The following is a 22,352-nucleotide window of genomic DNA, read 5'->3' as shown; positions in this document are numbered from 1 at the left end:
CCAGCAGCACACGGCAGTTCCAATTTTTCCCTTGCCAACGCTTATTTTACGTGTGGGGTTTTTCTTGTTTTTTATAATGACCATCTGAATGGGTGAGAAAAATTAAAAACTTTAACCAAAAAATATTTTCCAGGTGCAGGATGAAGAGGATCCTTTGTTGTTTAGGTGGCCACGTCTGCCCTCCTGCTGGAAGGTGGCGAAGCCAACTTGAACAGACCAGGAAGTCTGGCTGTCAGTCTTCCAAATCCCTGACTTGTAAGAGGGTTCAGACCATTACGAGGAAGTAGAGTGAATGGTGCCTGGGAAGAACCAGCTGCGAACAGACGTGGGTGTTTGGAGGTTCAGCGGATTAGCAGAGCCTGCCCCCCAAAATGGGGCCTGAGAGCCTGCGAGGCCTGGCACACACCCTCAATGCCAACCTCAGGCCACTCCTCTCTGTACCCTGACCACCCTGTGCCCACACCACTGCCAGGCAAGGGGAGTGGCATCTGCAGCTAGGTGCTGCCAGTTCTCTGTGGCCAGGCTGAATGCAGGAGTTGGCACCAGGCCCTCTTCTTTCGATCTGAGCCGTCAATGAGCCTGGAGGACTTGGCCTCTTAGTGAAGCGGCCGGAAGGTACGCCCCAGAGAACCATGGGAAAAAGTCAAGGTTTTCCCCTCCAATATTTTATTTAAATATTAAATTAAAAAACATACATCCACTAATCATTTGGCATACATTTGTCATGTTAACATAAGAAACAAAATAATTCAGTTATAGTAAAAAAAAACAACAAACCAAACCATATACATCTTAATCAGATCACAGAGTGCCTTTGAACGGCTACTGCATTCATTCGGGAACAGCACTGTGGAGAAACCTATAAAACACACGTCACACACACTTAAACAAGACACACACCTTGACTTAACAGCAACGAGAAAGAAAACCACGGTGAACGTAAAGTGCTTGTCATTGTTCTGAGGCCTTTGATCTCTGGGTTAGAACAGAACTGATTTTCAAAAGGGAAACTGGTTCTGTGTTGGACTCCACGTGCTGCTGTCTGTGAGGAGGCAAAGGCCCATGACCCCAGGTTCTCTCTCAGTCCCCAACCTTCCTTACAAGTCAGCAGAGGCCTTGGAGAGTTCTCAGCGGCCAGGCGTAAGGACAGTCCTTTGCCCCCATCATTGAAGCAGCCACAGAGCAGCAGCAGTGGTGGCAGGAAGGACAGTAGCAGCAAGCTGGGTAGACGCAGACGCAGGGCCAGCAGGGGCCGTGTCCTCTCTGGGCCACCACCTCCCCGCCCTCCAGAAACTCCGGTGATCTTTGGCTTTTATAAATGCCGACCTTCCCCTGCCATTACCTGTTAATACTGAGGGTGTAAGAGCCAAGAGAGCTGAAGGCACCTGGGGGTAAAGGACCAGTGCTGACCAGGCAGAGGGAGCACGCAGTAGCGACCTCCCTTTACTCAGAGGCCCATGGCCACCTGAGCCACCACCTGGGTCTACCTGCCAGGTAAGGGCAACTTGCCTCCTTCCTCCACACAGACCTGGTGCAGCACTTTGTAACATTGCCAGAGGGTAATTTAAACCAGGAACACAAAGGTGTAGTAAAAAATATAAAAAATAAGTAGTGTCTGTCTGTCTATTTATACACATATACAGTATTTGCTTAAAAAGGAACAAAGCTTGAACAATAATGACCTGACCTTTCATTCCATTTTCTTGAACAAAAGCCTAACAGATATGGGCCTGGGGAAGGTGGGGCTGTCCGACAGTGACCCGTGAGTACAGGCGGTCGCCGCCCACTGTCCCAGTCCCAGCCTCACTATATTGCACATCCCCCAGTCAGCTGTTCTTTTTGGACCCTGATAATGAAATGCGTAAAAACATAATTAGCAGCGGAAATAAGATGTGCGGCAGGAGGTAACTTCCCTCACAGGCACCCAGGCCCTGTGCCAAGTGCCAGGACAGAGCCTACCCGCCCCTTTGAGGTTCTTTCTCGTGGCTCCTCCGAAGACTCCTGGAATCGACCCCCAAGCAGTTCATAACACTCCCATCGAAAACAAGAAAAAGTGAGCCTCTGTGTTCTGACTTCAAGGGAGAGAATTCCAAGAATTTGCAGATTATCTTCTCCTGGGCTGGCCATTAGAGCTTTTTAAAAACTTATGCATAAAGCACAAAGTTCACAGCTTTCATTCGAAGCATAAATGTTTCAGGAAGTGGAACTGTTCATTAAAAAAGGATGCTACTCAACCCCGCATGTGCACACACGTGGCGGAGGTGCACACACTTGTTCCCACGGCGCGTGGCTCACACTGTGGCTTTGTCCAAGGCAGTGCCCTCTGTGACCCGACGCGCCCATGGACGAGGGAGCTAATGGTCCCCTCCTGCCGCCACCTGACGCACAGTGGCGCTGGCCTGTGAGCGGGGCCAGCACTGTCCTCTGTCTTGTTGCTTCCCTCCTTCTCCCTCCTGTCTACCCACCCCCACAACACACCCTCAATTATTATTTTTCTTCAGAAACTTTCCAGTCCCTACTCACAGCAGCAGCTGTTCAGTGCAAGGAGAAAATAAAACAAAAATAAACCAAAAAGCCAAAACACCAAACGTATTGCTTGTTTTGCTTCTCAGAAGTTATTGGCTTTGAGTCCGGAATCGCCTTCACATACTCTTGAGATTATTGCTTCGAGGAGTCAGCAGCCCATGCAGGAGGAGGGTGGCGTGGTAGCCCTCACTGCACCAGGACAAACGTCCCCAGCTGGCCTGAGGTCAGGTCCTCCATCTCACAGTCCCCCTGCGGCAGCCCCATGGGGTCGAAACCCGAGGGCAGCATGGCGAAGTGTGGCTGCAGGGGTGTGGCGGCAGGGAGGGGTGCCGTGGCAGTGCTGATGTGCAGGTGGGTGTCCAAGAGGTGGGCCGCTGAGGCCACCGGGGAGACCCCGGGCTGGAGGAGGTGGGGTGGCAGCAGCGGGCCAGGCCCCAGCCCCAGCTCCTTCTGGAGTCCCGACATAAGGAGGGCACTGTCACAGGGGGCCAGGACCAGCGGGACTGGGGGCAGCTGGGGAGCCTGCTGGCAGCTGGGCGGAGCTGCTGGGTGGTGCTGTAACTGCAGCAACCTGGAGGGACACGAGGAACAGGGAGGGCAACAGGTCACTGCCAGCTCTGAGCGCTGCTTCTCCTGACAAGTTCCACCCGGCCAGGCTCAGACACCATCGGGTTTCCACGCCCCGTGGAAGTGCTGGCTGGAGCTGCCCAGAACACGAAATGCTGTGCGTGACTAATGCCCTGAGCAATTCCTGACATTTCCATTCTCTGTCGTGCTTTTACAGCAGCTCAGAGATGCCAGCCAGAGGTGACATTCTTATTCATGCCCCCCTTCAGCCCCCACTTACAGGCTTCAAAGTGACAAAACCTGACTGCTCCCCACCTCTGCCACCATCTGCAGGAACAAGGCCCACAGATCTCCCCACACTTGGGGTAGGGAGGCACACTCATCTGATCACATGGAGAAGGGGGAGCTTAGGAAACAAGGTTGCTCAAAAAATCCCAGTGGACCCGAGTGCTACCAAGGTCAAGGGCGACTAGTGCAGCGCAGGCATACCTTTGCTGGTGCAGCACCTCCTCCAGCAGGCTCCTGCCCTCCCGGCTACTGGCCCCGCTGCCATGCAGGCCTGGGCTCTGAGCGGGCAGCTGGAAAGCGCTCAGGCCTCCCCGAGTGGCCCGGCTGGAAGAGGGCTGGCACACCTGGCGAGCCAGCCCCTTGATCTTGTTCAGGCCCAGAAACCCTTTGGTCCTCGCGTTCTTCCTCAGCTGCTGTCGAAAGGCTTTCAGGCCTGGGGAGAGGCAGATGGAGATGGTCTATGGACCTCCATCCCCAGCCCAGGATCAGCAGCCCAAGGCTGGCTGGAGTTCCAGATGGAGGGGAGGGAGGAGGAGGAACGGGCAACATGAAAATGATGGATACAAGAACTGGTATGCTTTCCTACAGGGCTGAGGGTGCTCTCTGGTCATCTAAATACTTTCCATGACCCCTCCACCCCCCATGCAAGGTTAGGAAGTCATCTTTAAGGTTGGATTTGGGGCAGCAGTTCCAGTACCGAATAGGCATGCATCTGGGCAGACTGAGATCCTCTGTGAAGGGCAGAACAGTGCCACAGAACTAGGGAGGGAGCTCAGGGCCCCCAAGCCCTGGGTGGCATGGTGGGAGCCCAGACAGCCAGGTGTGGAGGGTCCCTCCCTGACCCCACCCCTCTCTAGGGCAGGAGCTGCTGTTGGCACCCAAGTGTCTCTTGAGCTTCTAAGACCAGCCACTAGAGGCCAGGTGACTTTGTCCCAGGACACCAGGCTGTCCAGAACCCGGTGACCCCTTCGATCTGTCCAGGGAGCATTGCTGCTGGACCTAGGCCCGGCTAGGGGATGGGGTAACCTCTGCCATCCAGGACAAAGGGAAACCTGCCAGGGCACACGGCATCTGGAGGGAAGGTGGGAATGAGAGTGAAGGGGAAGTCACCTTGAGTGAGTGAGGTGTCCGAAGCCCTCCGGCCTTCCTGGAAGCTGATGGGGAGCAGGGCAGCTCCTCCCAGGGCCCCCTGCGCCTGCAGCACCGGGGTGGCTGACTGGGCCCCCAGTAGTGGTGAGGCCAGTTTGAGTGGAGAACAGGTGCCCACCAGCCCCTGAGCAGCCAGGCATCCACTAAGCCCCGCTGGGCTATCCCCCGCCGAGAAGGTCAGACAGCTGTCCGAGCTGGTGCCTTCTGAAGGACTCGCCGAGGAGGAGGAGATGACTATACCTGCAGAAGGAACAGGGTGCTCTTGTGGGAGGGAGGCACATGCTCCCCACGGCCCATGCAACCCACCAGCACCCACGTCGCGTTCCCCATGCCCATGGCAGTGACTCTCAGGCCCTTGGGTAGCCCTTGAAGCCACTGACAGAGGCAGACAGCTGTACTGTCCTCCCCACATCTATCCTCAGCGTTGGGGGAGTGGGAGTCTATGACAGCCAGAGGCCAGGGAGCCCTGACAGCCAGCGCAGGAATCCTGGCTGCAGGTGATATATGGAGCTGACCCAGGACACAGAAGGGCCAGGGATGAGGACCTGTCCTCCTGACACCTGGGGGCAGGAATACCCACTATCCCCACCATGGAATGACCACCTGGAGTGTCTACATGTGATCCTTGTGGCCTCGGGGGTTAAATCCGAGAACTGTGATAAGAAGAAACCGCCCAGCATAAAAGGTGTGTTTTGCATCAGGCCCTTGTAGTCCCAACCCTAAACCCGCCCACCAGGCTGTGCTCCTGCCCACGTGGACACTTACATGGGGGGATACACGGGGAGAAGGTGGAGACCTCGGCCAGTGTGTGCCTTCGGACCGTGCTGCCAGGCAGGGGTCTCTGCGCCTCTGGCTCCTCCTTCAGGCCCTGGCCCTGCCTCACCTCCTCGCTGATGGTTGTGTCCAGCAGGCTGCTGGGGGAGACCGAGCGATGCCGGAACACGCCGTTGCAGTTGGTGTCCACAGGGAAGAGCCAGGGCTGTGCGGGAAGGAAATGAACCAGTGACCCTGGGGCTCTGGGTGACCTGGTATGGGGTCATCACCATCCCATGGGCGGAATGAGATAAGCCCCCGCCCCAGACGCCACCCTTCGCAGACGCTCACACACCTGGAGCGAGCTGTGGAGGTCACAGTCCATCTCGGCCTGCAGGATAGACTGCCCCAAGGTCTGGGGCTGTGGGCACAGCAGAGAGGACCGGAAAGCATCACCGGGGAGGCCTTCCTGAGGCACCTGTGAGCCAGCATGGAAGGACAGAAGCTATCAGTGGCTCTGGGATAACCACGAGCATCCCCAGAAACACCATGCTGGCCTCACTCTGGCACTAGCAGACGTCAGCCACCAGCTGACCAGGCTCTGGACACGTGCACCCTCCCGCTGAGGCTGCGCATGTGGAAACGACCAGGGGGAGGCACCGAGAGGCCAGCACCAGGGTCAACTGGCCACAGGCGGGGCCTGAGCCCCAACAGAATGACTAGCACCCCCTCTTCTGCATCCTCTGGTCTGGGGCTCACAGGGGAACCCCTGCCCCCACCCAGGGCTTAATGGATGGGGGACAAAATGAACAGGCGAACAGGGCCTCAGCCTGTGTCTGGCTCCCAGGCACATCTGAGCAAGGGATTCCTAACTCAGGGGACACAGGTGGGGCTTTAGGAGATTACCCCTCACCTCCAAACTGCTGTGGTCCGAGCTCCTGGGCCTCTGCTGCCGGGCCGGGCCCGGCCGGGCCGACGGCGGGGTGTTGCGGTACTCCTTCAGCCGCTCCAGGAGGAGGTAATAAATGGCTGCGAAGTGATTATAGCTGCTGTTCTGCAGTGACTGGGAAGGCAGAGGCAGAGAAGCAGGTCAGAGCCGGGCCAGAGGAGAGGACGGAACAGCAGGGTGGCCGTGTGCAGGTGGCACTCGGGACGGCTCCTCGGGTCACTGAGGCTCCCTGACAAGGCTGTTCCCAGGGTTATTCTTGGGTGGCCCAGAATATCCTTTAGAAGAGTGGACAAGCTGGCCCTTAAATTAGCCCGTGTTCCCATTTTAACTCAACTAGCAACTGACTGCTTTTCCTGATAAAGCCGTCCCCTCCCACCCCCCCACAAGAACGAGCAAAGTGGGAGGAGGGACGGGCAACACTCACCTCCACGGTCCTCTGCCGGTCCACCCCGAGGGTCTGCATGATGCCCAGCACCTGCTCGTCATAGTCGCCCAGGTTGGAGTTGTAGCTGAGAGCAGCGTTCGTGGGGCGAGTGAGTGGCAGGGTGGGGTCGGCCTGCATCCACTTGTGCTGCCGGATCTGGGCGATGCTGATGCGCTTGGCAGGGTCCACCACCAGCATGCGGCGGATCAGCGTCTCACAGTCTGGGGGTCAAGGGAGGCGCACTGAGCCGGGCAGCCCGCCTGTGCACGCGGTCCCCTCCGCCCACTGGGTTGCCACCTCAGCCCTGCAGGGGACCAGCTCCCTTCAAGTGGCCATTCTGAAGACACCAATGCCAGGAGCACTGGCCTGGGCCAGCGGCTCAGACCAGCCACCAGAGAATGCCCCCCACCGAGGGCGGGTCTCTGAGTGGGACACAGTCCTCCTAACGTCCCTACAGAGACCACCTAGCGCCCCGCGCTGCTGTGACCACACAAGTCAGTGGACATCTTTATTGAATGGAAGAGGAAAGCACGAGTGTGGAGCAGGTGAGACTCGGGGGGGCACTGGGCGGGGACTCCAGAGACCAAGCCTTCAGCCAGCTCCAGGAGACACCCTCAGAGGAAGGCACCTGTTCGGCCATAAGTAGGGCACTCAAAACACACCCCGTGGGTTGGGTTTCTTTTACAGGTAAACACCCTACAGTAACACCGGCCTGACTCACAGACCCAGAGGACAGTCAAGCAGGCATTTCAGGAAATAAATTCCTCCACCTACTCCTCCTCCTGAACTCCCATTCCGGGTTCCCAACAGCCCCTGCCCGCCCGCCTGCCCGGGAGAAGGCTCGGCGCACACCTACCTCGAGACATGAAGAAGGGGATTCGGAACCGGCCCTCAAGCACCCGCTGCCGCAGGGCTGGCAGGCTGGGCCCGTCAAAGGGGAGAGATCCGCAGACGAGCACGTACAGCACAACGCCAAGGCTCTGCAAACAACCAGACAGCACGGTCAGCGCCTGCTCGCCTTGCTGGTGCACACAGCTCTAGCGTGGGCACCTAACACGCTGCGCACAGGGCTCCTACCCAGATGTCCAGCTGGGGGCCTTCGTACTCCTTCCCCTCAAAGACTTCCGGAGCCGCGTACGGGGGGCTCCCACACCATGTAGACAGAGGCTCTCCCGACTTGTAGAAATTCCCAAATCCAAAGTCTGAAAGACAAAGAAACAGACGATGAAGCTGTGATGGAAACAGTAGGGGCCTCGGTTTCAAAAGTGTCCGAGCAAAAAGCACCAGGGCCCTGGCTTGCATACGCCCCACCCTGCCGCAAGACACGCTTCCTGAGTGCGTGGGGCGCCCTCCTCACCTGCCAGCTTGATGTCCATGTTGCCATCCAGCAGCAGATTCTCGGTCTTGAGGTCCCGGTGTACGATGTGATGGCTGTGGCAGTACTCCACGGCCGACAGAATCTGCCAGAACTTCTTCCGTGCTTCATTCTCGCTTAGGTGCCCGTTGGAAGTCAAATAATCTGAGGAGCGACAAAACAAAACTATAGCCTCCAAGTCCACAGTGCAGCCGCCGTCTGGGGCACAGTGAAGAGTGCTGTGGGATGCTCAGGTGGGTAGACCCCAACATTGGAGGAGCAATTCCTGACACGTGAGCACCATTGGTTTTCAACAGGTATGAAAAGTGTGGCTTACCAAACATTTCTCCATTTTTTGCAAATTCAGTGACAATGTAAAGCATATCCTTTGTTTCCATTACCTAAAAAAATAAAGACCTAAACATTAAACCACACGAAGAGAGAACATACCAGAGGTATCAGTAATCTACCTGAACCCCAGGGAGCTAACTTCTCCAGATGAGTGCATTCATTCTTTTTGGGAAGGAAAAACAAGCAAACAAACAAAAACCTTCTGCAATAAAGAAACACATCAGGGGATTCCTATTCAGGAGAGTTTTTTCAATGTCAGAGGTGATTCCTCACTGGCCTGCCTGTCCTGATATATCTTGGCTCAGTAAAGGTCTGAGTGTATTCGAATTCTCCTACGTTGTAGTTTTAACTCACTTTGCCTCACCCACCAGAGGATTCTGGCGGCTACAGAAGTAAAAGCGATTCGAGAGTTCTGCTACAGCTTTCTTCTAGAAGCCTAGCAGGCAGCAGATTATTCAAGCCAATGGCCAGCACGGCTGAATAATAGATGGCGAATACCCCTTCCCCACATGCGTTGGTAACATGATTAAGTAGGCCACAAAAAGCCGGCTCTGCCGGGTAAGCCACAACAGTCTGCTCTGTGTGCAGAAAACTACTCAGCATGTGTCAGCAGCAACAGCCAGTGTCAGGCACACCTTAAAGGTTCCCTTCCTGAGTGAGCATTTTCTTTCACTTTGAAAAACTGTTTTGAAAGAATTTAAAACATAACTAAGAAACAAGGTAAAATTCAAATATTTGTACTGAAAGTAAAACGGACTCATATCCAGGTATTTTAAAAGGGAGATAGAGAGATAATACATTCTACAGAAAAAGATTTCTTCAGGGCTCAAAACATAGTTATTCCTTTAAAAAGAATACTTTAAACACAACTGCTTTGTGCTGTAAATCTGAAAAGCAAAGCAAACAACAGGCAGTTTAGCTAGAATTTTCACAGCCCTTGCCCTCGATGTGTGTCACTGAGTGACGAGTTCATTCCTTTTCTCAGTGAGAAAAAAAAAAAGAGAGACGGAGAAAGAATGAAGAGCGAATGTGTTTAAAAAAAAAAAAAAAACCTCAAGGAAAGAGTTTAGTGTCTCACCAAGGTCTGGGCCTGAGCCAGCTGGATGAAAATCAGATACCATGTCAAAGCCAGGGCAAGAACTACCACTGCTGTCCCCAACAGTCAGAGCAGCACGCAGAGCAATAAGAAAATTCACCCCGGAGGGTCCTCACTTGGATCGTGTGGTCAAGGCATCGCTAACTGGGCTACTCCACATAGGGGCCAGCGGGTTCAGGAGGACAAGGCAGCCACGCTCTGGCTCATCCCTCCAACTCAGTCTAAAGCAGACAGGGGTCAGCCCGCTGCTGCGGAAACAGGCTGGGCACATTTCTCAGGCACTGACATCAGCGACCCAGGAGGAAACTTCCGACCCACGCGGCAACTTACAAATGGCAACAGAAACAAAACACAAGCCAGAGAGCAGGTGACCAACCAGAGAGCAGGTGACAGGTGATGTGAGTGCCACACTTAACAATGATGAGTAAACTGTCATTCTGGAAACACGAGCCCCATGACAACTTCTACCTTCATTTTAACTGAGTAAAGAGCCTTCCATGGGATCATTTTCAATTACAGTCCTGTCTCCTGCCCATTGTATGCCCTGCCAACTGCACAAACACACCCACCATCCCATATTCATTTCAGTCTCTTGGGGTTTCATGAGAGTCATCAAAAGGAACTTACAGCCAACACAACTAGACGGAATAGCAAGCAATTTGCAAAGAACGTATTCTCTTGCACGAGACTACTTCATCGTCACAGAAGTGCCGCTAAGAAAGAGACTGCTTTGCTGTCCTAATTAAACCACCACTTATTTTCCAAAGATGTACTTTATTAGTTTCAACAGGAGAACAAAAATAAAGTCACAAAACAAACCAACAAACGGACAGTGCGAAGCCTGTCCTTAACGTGGATTAAATAGCAAGCTCCCTGCTCTCACCACAGCAAAATCTCCGTTTTGATGGGATTTTACGTGGGGGAAGACAAGAGCTCCCTGCTGCCTTTGCAAAGGTAAGTTTAGGAAAACTGGTAAAAGCAGCTGGTCTGAAAGTTTAATAATCTGCAAAGGCAGAAGTGTTTAGTTTCACTGGAACTTGTCCCTCTACACTAAATACTTGACTTGTGTCAATACACAGATCTGGTTGTTTATCTTCATAGTAAAGGCAACAACATCCCACCTCCATGCATTTAAAACTGGAACAAATTATATTACTAAGTAAGATCTTCATGAAGCAAATCTCAATTATGACCCCAAAGCAAGAAAATAACTGTAAGTAAATCTTCACCACGTACAGACATCAGTCTATTTACCTTATACAACCAACCCCCTGACTCCCACATACACCCAAAGAGAGGGGGCAGCCTCCAGAAACTGCAGACTTAGGTCGTTGGACATAAAAACGAAAGCACTTGCCAGAAGTCACAGAGAAAGGCAAAGTGGGTCCTTACCTGATAAAGCTTTATGATATGGGGGTGATTCAGAAGCTTCATGATCTGAACCTCACGATATATTTTCTCCAAATTACTTGAATCTAGGCGTGTTTTGTCGATTATTTTTATTGCTACCTATAGATTTTTAAAAAGAAAAAGGATATTTTGGTTTTCTTTTTTTATTTAAAAAAACCTCTCACTTAACCTAATTTAAACATTTCATTTTTGCAGGTTAATTTCTAAAACACTTTGTCCCTAAGAAGTCACAAAAAGTTGGGGGGCGGGGGGGAAGGTGAGGGGAATAACCAAAGTAACCCTTCATATTACTTAAAATAGCCGAAGTTAAATAATTGTACTAAGTCTTCGCAGGCTCACTTGGAAGGGCGTTAGCTCTGGAACAGAGAGCACTGCGCCCCTGGGTTATTAGATCATTATCCTCTTTGCTGCCCCCTAATATTCGTACAAATTATGCAATCGTAATATAAAACATTTTCCTTCTCTACCAAACTAAAAATTGCCCGCGTTTAGACGGACCCTACAGGCAGGGGTCCCACCCGGCTGGCTGCCCGCAGGCAGGGTCCACCCCAGACAGGGTCCGCTCCAGGTCGGCCCGCGCCCCACGCACCTGGGTTTTGGTGACTCGGTGCCGGGCCAGCTTCACCACCGCGAAGTTGCCCTTGCCCAGGGTCCGCTCGATGTCGTAAAAGCCCACCCGCAGGGGCTTCTGCGGGCCCTGGCTCACGCCCGCTGGGGCCGCGCTGAACTCCGACATGATCACCATGGCTCCGGGCACCTGCGGACGCAGGAAGCTCAGCGACGATCGGACCCCACGCCCGCCCGCCCGCCCCGCCGCCCGCGGTCGGCTCCACGCCGGTCCCCGGACCCCGTCGCCTCGCCGGGCGCGCGGACCCGCTCCCACCCGCCCGCGGTCGGCTCTACCCCGACCCCTGGAGCGCTTCCGTCCCGCCGGGCGCGTGTCCCGCTCCCGCGGCCAGTGCCGTTCCCGTCCCCGAACCACTTGAGCCCCGCGGGCGTGTGGACCCGCCCCCGCGCCGGGCTCCTTCCGAACCCCTTGCGCCGCGCGCGGGCCGCGTACCCCGCCGCCCGCGGTCGTTCCATCCCGAACCCTGGGGCCCCTCACGCTCAGTGCTTCGTGGACCCGCTCCCGCTGCCCCACAACAAAGGGGAAACGGCGGCCGCGGGACGAGCGGCGTCCGGCCCGCACCCGCGGGGCCGCCGGAGATAGAGCCCGGAGCCCGGCCGCCTGCCCCGCGCCCCACGGCGCCACCCCGGCCGCCGCCTCACCTCCGCCGCTCCGGGGGCGCCGAGGCTAGGACGCCGCTCGCACGGGCCCCGCCGACCGCTCGGCCGCTCGCGTGGCTCAGGCTCCTGCTGCTCGAAGCTCCGCCGCTGTCGCCTGTGCCTCCGGCCTGGCCTCGCCGCATGTCAGCTCTGAGGCCGCGCCGCGCACCCGGCCGCACGCCCCGCCCCCGAGGGCCCCGCCCCCGGCCGCCCCGCCCCGCCCCCGGCCCGCCCCCGCCGGCCCCGCCCCTCCGCGCGCTGGGTTGATACAGCCCCATTGACGTCGTTTTGACGCCGGAACGACGCGTGGCTCAGCGCCAGGCGGAGGGAGAGCGGGAGATCGGGCCGTTGCCAAGAGACAGGCGGCTCTGACGCGCGCGCTGATGAGGCCGTCGCCCTGGCGACCGCGGGGCAGTGACGTCAGGGGCGTCGGGCGCCTAAGGCCCGTGGAGGTCCGCCCGCGCTCGCGCTCCCGCCGGCGCGCGCCCCCTACCGGGCTCCGTAGGCGCTGCGAGCGGCTTAACCCTTAGGCCCCCGCGTTTGCTGGTGCCTCCTCTTCTTGCACCCACACCGAAAAGGCTTGGACCTAGTGCGGTTCCGAAAACCCCGAAGTGCAGCTGAGCTGGGTGCTCTTTGGACTCCTACTCCGGGGTCCCGATTATCGGAGTACGTGTCCCATGTGTCCCCCAATTTCCGTCGGAAGCGCTAGGCCTTGGAGCCTCTATTAGGGAAAGTACCAGGTGAGGCTAGGGAAACCTCGAAGAATGAGGCCGCAAGGCAGTGACAGCACTCTGGCTTCCACTGAGGGAGCGCACGCCACATCCTGGAAAAGGGCCGCCCACCGCCTGGGACCCTCTGGAGCATGGCAGCGATACATTCGAGAACCTTGGGGCCACCCAACTTGGATTTCTCTTGGTTTGTGCGAATCTTAATTGTTCAGCAAGTTAGAAACAAGTGCAAGAAAACTGATCAGCATCTCTTCCAAGTGACCACCAGGACCAGGGTTGGCGTCCTAAGCAGTTGCTGGTGCTGCAGCCCCCAGGGCGCGGGAGTGGGTCCTTGCCCCACCCCAGGCGAGCCCTGGCCTTTCTCCATCAGATACACTGTCAGAAGCCAGCTGATTGCAGAGGAAGGTCTGGGTCCTTTATGATGGAGCCACTTTGATGAAGGAACTCAGCAGGTTGGAGAGAGGAAGAAAGGCCCCGCAGGCTGGTTTCCAGAGGGCCACGAGGAAATGGACTCTGCTCCCTGAGGTCTTCGGGTTCTCAGGTTCTTGGGACCAGAGTCAGCAACACCCTCAGTGCAGCACGCGATGGCCCATTTGTGTGTGCGTTCATTGGACAAGTGTCCACGGAAGACCAGCTGTGTGGTCTGTACGCAGACAGCGAGAGGACCCTGCCCTTGGTGGAGCAACCCCCGGAGAGGGCCAATGGGTGCAGTCAACAGTGGGTGAGGACTTCACCCCTTGGCAGACTGGATGCTTGGCAGGTTCCATGGCATTTTGTCTGCTATCTGGGCCACCTCACTGTTTCCCCAGAGCTGCAGGGAGCAGTGGGGCAGGACCTATGCCCCTTAGGACCGAGGTGCCTGGTGGCCTTATCCCACTAGAGGGGAGGGGATGAAAGTGGCCGCAGAGGACAATTTGCATTGATATCGTCGCTCACTTTATGTTCTTTATGGCTCATCACAAAATAAATGTTTCCTAAGGAAAGACAGAGGGCATCTTTTTTAAAAAATATATATTTTATTGATTTTTTACAGAGAGGAAGGGAGAGGGATAGAGAGTTAGAAACATCGATGAGAGAGAAACATCGATCAGCTGCCTCCTGCACACCTCCTACTGGGGATGTGCCAGCAACCAAGGTACATGCCCTTGACCGGAATCGAACCTGGGACCTTTCAGTCCGCAGGCCGATGCTCTATCCACTGAGCCAAACCAGTTAGGACAGAGGGCATTTTTTTTTTTTTTAAGTATTAGGAAGGCAGAAGTTTAGGATATCAATTCTGCATCCAACCCAGAATAATTTTTCCTTGCATTAAATAAAAATGCCACTTCACAGAAGGGGGTGGGGGAAGAGTTAAGTGAAATGGATACAGAACCTGGAAACCTGGCAGAGGGGAGGCTGTGGTGTGCGTGTGCAGCTGCCTGAGGTGTGGCTCGCCTGCCAGGGCACCGAAGGGACTGGACGTGCTTCCCCTGGTGCACAATCGCCGGCCTGACCAAATATTTCCCAATCACCCCCTCCCTGGGTGGAGGTTTGTGGGTCAGTTTGTTTGAAAAGGCCTTTGAAGGGCACTAGTAGTCCCAAGTCTTTCTTGTCCTTCAAAAATGCCCTTGCGTTATCGGTCCCAGGTTTATCCAATGAGAATTTGGAGGAATATTTTTACTTCCTTCTAGCTGAAGAGTTTACCACCGCTTTTGTCCCCTTCTGGGAGCCCCGCCAACCTGTTCCAAGGAGAACAGGAAGAAGAACGAAGAAACCAGGGACCTGAACACACTCACCTGCTGTCTCTCCTTTTGTGACTTCAGAGCTTTCCTCCTGCTCATCTATTCCCTCCCACCCACCTGCCCCAGGCCTGGCCCCGACTCTTTTGAAAGGTCTTAGGTGTTTGCAAACACCTGGCTGGCTGTTTGGAAACATTTTGTCATCATTGAATAAAAACTGCAGCCAAAGGGCTGAAGCTAACTTCCCAGAAAGAGTCCCTGGACCCAGGTGCACTTGGCCCCTGCTCCCAGCCCTTCCTGAACAGCCCAGTGTGGGCTGTGGTCCCAAACCCGTGGTGGGAGCCTGCTCTTGGAGAATGTAGGCAGGGCAGAGGCCAACGGTGCCATCTCTCCCAGGGGGCTCCTCCTGGCAACACCATGAATTTGCTGCTATGGGGTCTCTGCTTGAGTGGGGAAGGCCCCGGGGGGAGAGGTCCTAGCGGCTTCATGATGGATCCCAGCAGCATCAAGTGGGAACAAGATGAACTGCTCCCTCAGCAGAGTATGTTCCTATGGACTAGTATTAGCACTTTGTTTTTCCAAGTAGAAAAGTCAGTAGAAAATGTTCGGCAGAAACGACAGAAATATGTAAAGATGAGAACAGAAAGCACCGGTGATGCTACTGACGGCTCAGAGTTTTCCACCCGGTCTTTGTCAGCACATGACTTCATCCTGCCTTTTCCGCAGCCGCATCAAGGACTTGCCGTGTCATTAAATGGTCATCAGAACCATGAGTGTTAGTCGCCCGCCTGGAAGTGGCTGTACCTTCCCCTGCTTAACCCCTCCTGTCCTCCCCCTCCCTGCTGACATCTTGGTCACTCTGAGGGGCCTTTCCTCCCACATTCTCTGGAAGACTTGCTTGTCTGAGAGCAGCCAGGTCAAGACTGGATGCTTGGTCCAGCCTGCCCAGGACTGGCCAGCCTGCCCAGGACTGCCCAGCCCAGGGATTCTGGAGGCCAAGAGGGGAATCTCATAATCCGAGGGGCGTCCAGATGCCACTAGAGACCTGCAGGCTCAGGCCACCACAGCCAAGCACCTCGTCTCCGTTGCCAAGGTGACTCGGAGGCCTCTGATTGCCCAGGAGGACACGTGGCACCTGGCTCCGCATCCAGGTTTTTTGGTGCAGACTGCAAAGGCTCTCATTCTTTCTGACCTGGTTCCCGTGGTTTTTGGTATTGTTGCTGTGTTGTTTGGTAAAAAGAAAACACACATATTTACGTCATGAGGAGGCAAAGACGTCATCAGCATCAACTAATAAAAACGACCATAAACTAGTCCCCAGACCAAGCGCCCCATAATGATGCCTCACAGGCACATTGTGACAACTAATGAGCCATGCAAAGACAGAGGACGTGGGACAACACGAGACAAAGTCCATTGGCACCAGCACACCCTCGTCTTGCTGCATCTCCACCGGGATCCCTGCCAAGCCAGGTGAACAAAAGTTTGGTGAAGGGGGAAAACTGCTTAGACCAAGGTGAGAAGTTGGTTTGTTTTTTTTAAAAAAAATGCTTTTATTTATTTCAGAGAGAGGGAGAGAGAGGGAGAGAGAGATAGAAACATCGATGAGAGAGAAACATCGATCAGCTGCCTCCTACACATCTCCTACTGGGGATCAAGCCTGCAACTCAGGCATGTGACTGGACTGGGAATCAAACCGTGACCTTCTAGGTCATAGGTTGACACTCAACCACTCAGCCACATCAGGTGAGAGTTTTAAGGTGAGCAGACCCTCTCAAGACCAGCTGTACCAGGAAGAAGGCCTAACCAGCCCTGCCTCAAGGCCAAGAAGCTCTGGGTCACCCCAGGACCTGGAAGGAAATCTTTAGAATCTTCTTCTCTCAAATAAACCACAGACACAACATCAGCAGGTCAGGTTCAGGACCTGGACCACCAGGACTGGAGCCACGGAACTCGCAGATGCCCACACCAGCTGGGTGGCTCCAGCTTTCTCAGAACCGGTGCACAGGTGGACAGAGGGGGGGTGGGCTACCTTTCGTCCCCTCGGCGCTGTCCCACAGCAGACATGAGGTGCTGCAGGATGATGTGATGTGACTTGCTCCATGCAGAATCCAGAGGAAGCTTAAGCACCTAAGCAAAGAGGAAGCACAGAGGTGGGGGGGACCCGGCCCGCTTCAGGGCCAGTTCCATAGGGACAGAGGGAATCCGGGCTCTCTCAGGAAGTCCACCTCTGTCCAGGCCTGAAATACCCCACAGGGTCCTGGCTGACTAAGGACACTGGTTGAAAGATCTGTCTCCCTCACTGCCCGCGACTGGCAGCCTGGAGCTGGCTCCCAGGACCTGGACGGCCAGAGCAGTGGAGGAAGCTGGGCTTTGTGGACTCCGAGAAGCTCACAGCCCAGTTCTCCGTCCCCACTGTCAGCTCTCTGTTCCTGGGAGCCCCACCCACAGTCTCATCTCCATCACCTTTGAGAAGCCAGACCCCCCCAAACCACAATGAGATATCACTTCACATCCATTAAGATGGCTATTACTTTATCTTTTACAAAACCTGAAAATAACAAGTGTTGGCGAGGATGTGGAGAAATTGGAACCCTCATGCACTGTTGGTGGGAATGTAAAATGGTGCAGCCATTGTGGAAAATGGGGGGGGTCCTCAAAAAATTAAACATAGAATCACCATATGATCCAGCAATCCCACTTCTGGGCATAGACCCAAAGGAAGTGAAAATAGGAACTTGAACCTATATTCCCGTGTTCATGGAGGCGTTATTCACAACAGCCGAAAAGTAGAAACAACCCGTGTCCATTCACAGAGGAAGACGAGGCCCAGCGCAGCTCCGGGTCAGGTTTGACTCACAGCCTTTTGCTTCTATTTTAAATTACACCTGTGACGCATGATCACGTTCTCCTGCAGAAATCAAACAGCACAGACAGACCCAAAGCCCTCCCCTCCTCCCCCAGGTGACAGCTCTCTTCTTTCAGAGAGCTGGCACTTGCACACACCTTAGGGTGGACAGAAGCGTGGGTGGTGTGGGTGCCTGTGTGTGTGCATGTGGCATATGTATGTGGGTACCTATGTGGGTGTGTATGGCATATGTGTGTGGGTGCCTGTGTGTGTGCATGTGGCATGTGTGTATGGGTGCCTGTGTGGGTGCGTGTGGCATATGTATGTGGGTGCCTGTGTGGGTGCCTGTGGCATATGTGTGTGGGTGCCTGTGTGGGTGCCTGTGGCATATGTGTGTGGGTGCCTGTGTGTGTGCGTGTGGCATATGTGTGTGGGTATCTCTGTGTGTGCATGTGGCATATGTGTGTGTGTGCCTGTGTGGGTGCCTGTGGCATATGTGTGTGGGTGCCTGTGTGGGTGCGTGTGGCATATGTGTATGGGTGCCTGTGTGTGTGGCATGTGTGTGCTGTTAGCATGTCTCTGGAACATGCATGTGTGGGTGTCAGGGGGTGCATGTGCACACATGCCTGGCTCTGGCTGTGGTCAGGCTGCGCTCCCACTTTGGGGCTTTGTAGAACCGGGCCTCCTAGGGTGTCTGCCCCCACTGATAAAAATGAAAATGATTGTTCTTAGGGTTACTAGGCCTTGAACACCCCTGGGCTGGGCCCAGCTGTGGGGACCAAAGGCAGAACATTCCTCTGTGGAAAGGTGTGGGGTCACCAGATCGAGGGCTGCAGAGGCGTGGACAGGCCAGGAGTCAGAGCCCATAGCAGGACACGTGGCTTCTCCTTCAGAGGTCCCAGCCCTGGAGCAGGCAGCCCCATCGGGAGCACGGCCTGACGGCCTGACCGGCCATGAGCAGGTCCGTGGGTGGGTTCAGGTGCTGTGGGAGCATCCTGTGAGGTGCAGCAGGTGGAGGGGCTCCAGTCTCACCCCCATCCGTTGGTCCTTTGGTCCAGCTCTGGCCCTACCAGTCAGCAACCCACAGAGGGGAGCTCTCCCCCAAGGGCACTGGGGACCCTGCAGCCCAGGAGATGCCAGTGGTTGGGTCCCTAGGGGAGGGGGACCTGATGGAGACCCCACCCTCCAACCATGGGGCTGAGAACCAGTAGCCTGGGGCCCTGAGACACCTTGGCTCCACCCAGCCCATCTGGTGCCTTGGGCGGAGCTGCCTTCTCTCCTGCACGTGGCCAGGGTGGTCCTGGGGAGTTAGCTGGCACCACCAGGGCCAGCGCCACAGCTGGAGCCCAGCCGGGACCTCTCTGGTGTGGGCTAAGGCCTGGGGACAATGTCATTGCCATAAGGGCAAAGGCGGACGCCCAGCAGGGCTCAGCTGGTCCCAGGGTTCCCCAGGGGGCACCCACCGTCCTTCTAGATGGCTCAGTGAACCCGCCAGGTCTCTACCCATCCCTGCAGAGCTTCAGAGGGGAGGAGGGTGGAGAGAAGGAGTCAGTAAAGCACAGCCCTGCCCGTCAAGGCCTGATCTTAAATGCGCAGGGACTTAGGAAAACTTCAGGGGCTTTCCTCAGGTTTTGCAAGGGCAGGGAAATGTGGTCAGCTTGTCGCGTAAGTCTGGAGAGATGTCAGAGGGGCAGGCTGGGTGACACTTCTGTCCCTGAACACTCGATCCTCATTGGAGTGTTGCCCTGCGAGGCTCACAGTGTGAGCGGGGAGACGGGTGGGGGTCAGATTCCAGCCTTCCTCCAACTGGCTGACCTAGAGCCGGTCAGGCAACCTGGCGGGGGCGGGGTGTGTGTGTGTGTGTGTGTGCAGGTGCTCTTCTCTGGGGCAGTCGTTGGTCCCAAACCAAACAGATAAACAGGGGGAGGAAGAAGGAAGCGGTGTGGGAGGCAGAGACCAAAAAACATCACTTTGCATTGAAACTTGGGCTGCACAGGCTCTCCGGATGGACGGGGCCCTGGAAGGTTTGGAAACAATCACAAGGTCGTTTCACTCCTCAGGTTTCACCCGGAAACACCAGCCCCGTAATCAGATTTAAGTTGTTTTATCTCTTCACATGCAGTAAGGTTTGCGGTCTCTCTGTGGAGTGGTCACAAAATTGAATGGATGACTATTGTAAGAAATATATATGAGTGAGAGTCTATCCGAAATAATAAGAGTTAGGACAATCCATAATTCTACCCCCCAGATGCCACCACTATTATTATTTTGGTATATTTTTCCTACTTATATAAATACATGTTGTAAATCTTTTTAAAAATAAATGTGGATAATATTCTATGAATATGAACAGCTATATATCCTGGGGGGTTTTTCTATTTATATAAAGGAAATTTTCTTGTATCATATTTTATTTAAAGACGTTGTTATCACTGTTTAATATCCCATTATGTCTAACATTTATTTAACATTTTTGCTATTTTTAGATACGTGTTGTTTTCATACATTATTATAAACAATGCTGTCATGGGCATCTTTTCCAAATCTCTTCATTCCTAACTGATGAGTGGATGAACTTTCTTTTTCTTTTCTTTTTCTTCTTCTTTTTTTAAACAATTATTTTTTTTAATATATTTTATTGATTTTTACAGAGAGCAAGGGAGAGGGATAGAGAGTTAGAAACATCGATGAGAGAGAAACATCGATCAGCTGCCTCCTGCACACTCCCCACTGGGGACGTGCCCACAACCAAGGTACATGCCCTTGACCGGAATCGAACCTGGGACCCTTGAGTCCGCAGGCCGACGCTCTATCCGCTGAGCCAAACCGGTTAGGGAATTTTCTTTTTCTTGTTTGTTTGTTTATTGTTAATCCTCGCCTGAGGATATTTTTCTATTGATTTGTTTTTTATTTTTTTGTGAGAGAGTGGAAGGGAGAGCCAGAGAGAGAAACATTGATGTGAGAGACACATTGATTGGTTGCCTCCCACACATGACTGACCAGGCTGTGGTTCCTTAGAACTGAGACCAGATGAGGAGCCACAGACTCCTTTGGGTGGGTAAAATCAAAGGATGTCTTCTAGTAGGGTAAATGCTTTTCTTATTTATTCGGAGAGCTCTTTATATACTAAGGATATTAATTCTTTACATCTTCCTTATGCATATCTTTCTTATGTTCGTCTTTGTGCTGTGTTCCTGGATGCCAATGACTGCGTTTTGGGCTGTGTCACTGCTGTGGCGCCCTTACATACAGTGTCACTGCAGAATCACGCTAACGCAGAGGGTTCGTCAGGCCACATTTTTGGGGTGTGAACAGGGCCATCAAGCAGAAGAGGAAAGAAACCCGTGTCGTGTGCTTAAGTAAACGAACTGGCCTTTAAAAGCTTATCTTTATTGCTATAGACGTCACAGCTGAATGCTAAAGCAAAGGAACTGTTACTGAACCTAATAAAAGCGTGACTGTGCCTATAAAAGTCGCTGTGGTTGAGCAATAAAAGAGCATGCCAAGGGCTGCTTCTGCATGAGTAGGTCTCAAGTCCTCTCTCAATCTTAAAAACGCGATAAGGAGTGTCACTTTGAACTCGCTAACCTGGACTAAAGGTAAATAGGACGGTGGCCTGACCGCCCCGGTGGCTGGCACCGCCTGCCTAGGAGGAGCTCGGGCGGCCCCGTGAGACCCAAGGTCCAGCTCCTGGCACTGTCCTCCCGGCCCTGGCCCGCCCTCTCTCCCCTCTCCTCCCTCTTCTCTTCCCCTTTCCAAGGGGTAGATTCTAAAACCCCAAGGGAGCATGTCCCTGTTAAATCTTTGCTTTTCCCCCTTCGCTGTCAGGATCCCAAGTCATGTCATTGTGTTTAAATGCAAGGGTAACAGCATCTCAGAGGTTCCTGATAACAAGGCTGCACAACCATGGGCCAGGAGGACACATTCCTTTGCACAGCTGCCGGGAATGAGAGCTGGGAGGGGCCTGCGGCAGGGAGAGCAGTGGAGGGTGTGGGGCGCTCACAGGGGCACCTGTGTTCCCAGTGACTGCAGGGATCTCACTCCCTCCCCCTACCCTGGAGGAGGGGCTTAGAGAGCATGCAGGGCCCTGCCACCCCTCAGGGTACAGGCCTGCTCAATCTTGTCCCCCTAAGAGCCCCTCCCAGGAGGAGGTGTCGTCAGGGCCACGGAGCAGCACGTGGGAGGGGACTTTGAGGGGCAGAGGTGGGAACAGGGTGTCGCCTACTGGGATAGGGACCCGTTCAATGGAAGCATCCCTTCCCAAACAGGCACTGTGTTAGCCAGAGTCCTCCAGAGGAACAGAACCATAGAGCCAGTCGATAGGTCGGCAGGTAAGTAGGTAAGGAGGCAGAGTTGGATAGATGATAGATAGATGATAGATAGATAGATAGATAGATAGATAGATAGATAGATAGATAGATAATAGATAGATGATAGATAGATAGATAGATGATAGATAGATAGATAGATAGATAGATAGATAGATAGATGATAGATAGATAGATAATAGATAGATAGATAGATGATAGATAGATAGATAGATAGATAGATAGATAGATAGATAGATAATAGATAGATAATAGATAGATAGATAGATAGATAGATAGATAATAGATAGATAGATAGATAGATAGATAATAGATAGATAGATAGATAGATAGATAGATAGATAGATAGATGATAGATCTATCGTGAGGAATTGGCTCACATGATTTGGGAGGCTAACAAGTCCTGAAATTGCTGTCTACAACCCGGAGACTTGGGAGCTGGTGGTGAATTCAGTCCAAGTGTGAAACCTCGAGAACAAGAAGCACCCACGTTCTAAGTCCTGGTCCGAGTCCAAGGGAGAAGGGATGTCCCAGCTCAGCGGTCAGACAAAGGGCCGCTTCCCCTTCCTCCACCTCTAGGGAGGGAGCCCAGCAGAG

The 22,352-nt window shown here is 54.0% G+C and overlaps 1 protein-coding gene across 4 annotated transcripts; it reads right to left on the bottom strand.

Annotated features, from left to right (window-relative positions):
* Nucleotides 1–638: 638 nt before the first annotated feature.
* On the bottom strand, nucleotides 639–12,292 carry SIK1 (salt inducible kinase 1). Of its 4 annotated transcripts, none has more exons than XM_036351412.1 (14): nucleotides 12,137–12,292; nucleotides 11,457–11,624; nucleotides 10,850–10,966; nucleotides 8,348–8,411; nucleotides 8,014–8,175; nucleotides 7,734–7,858; nucleotides 7,513–7,636; nucleotides 6,657–6,877; nucleotides 6,197–6,346; nucleotides 5,639–5,761; nucleotides 5,296–5,509; nucleotides 4,492–4,770; nucleotides 3,583–3,814; nucleotides 639–3,097 (listed from the first exon to the last, which is right to left on the bottom strand). In XM_036351412.1, the coding sequence occupies exons 2-14, from the start codon at nucleotides 11,610–11,612 to the stop codon at nucleotides 2,713–2,715; spliced, it is 2,352 nt and encodes a 783-aa protein (XP_036207305.1). In that variant the 5' UTR covers nucleotides 11,613–11,624; nucleotides 12,137–12,292; the 3' UTR covers nucleotides 639–2,712. The 4 variants fall into 4 exon arrangements, with proteins under 4 accessions (XP_036207305.1, XP_036207306.1, XP_036207307.1 ...); XM_036351415.1 differs by having other exon boundaries at nucleotides 2,960–3,097; nucleotides 3,583–3,884; XM_036351413.1 differs by lacking the exon at nucleotides 5,639–5,761.
* Nucleotides 12,293–22,352: the final 10,060 nt, after the last annotated feature.

The sequence above is a fragment of the Myotis myotis genome, unplaced genomic scaffold (genome assembly GCF_014108235.1).
Source record: "Myotis myotis isolate mMyoMyo1 unplaced genomic scaffold, mMyoMyo1.p scaffold_m19_p_2, whole genome shotgun sequence".
Lineage (NCBI taxonomy): Eukaryota > Metazoa > Chordata > Mammalia > Chiroptera > Vespertilionidae > Myotis > Myotis myotis.
Note: the sequence above shows the minus strand (reverse complement) of the source record. Positions and strands in the feature narration are given on the sequence as shown.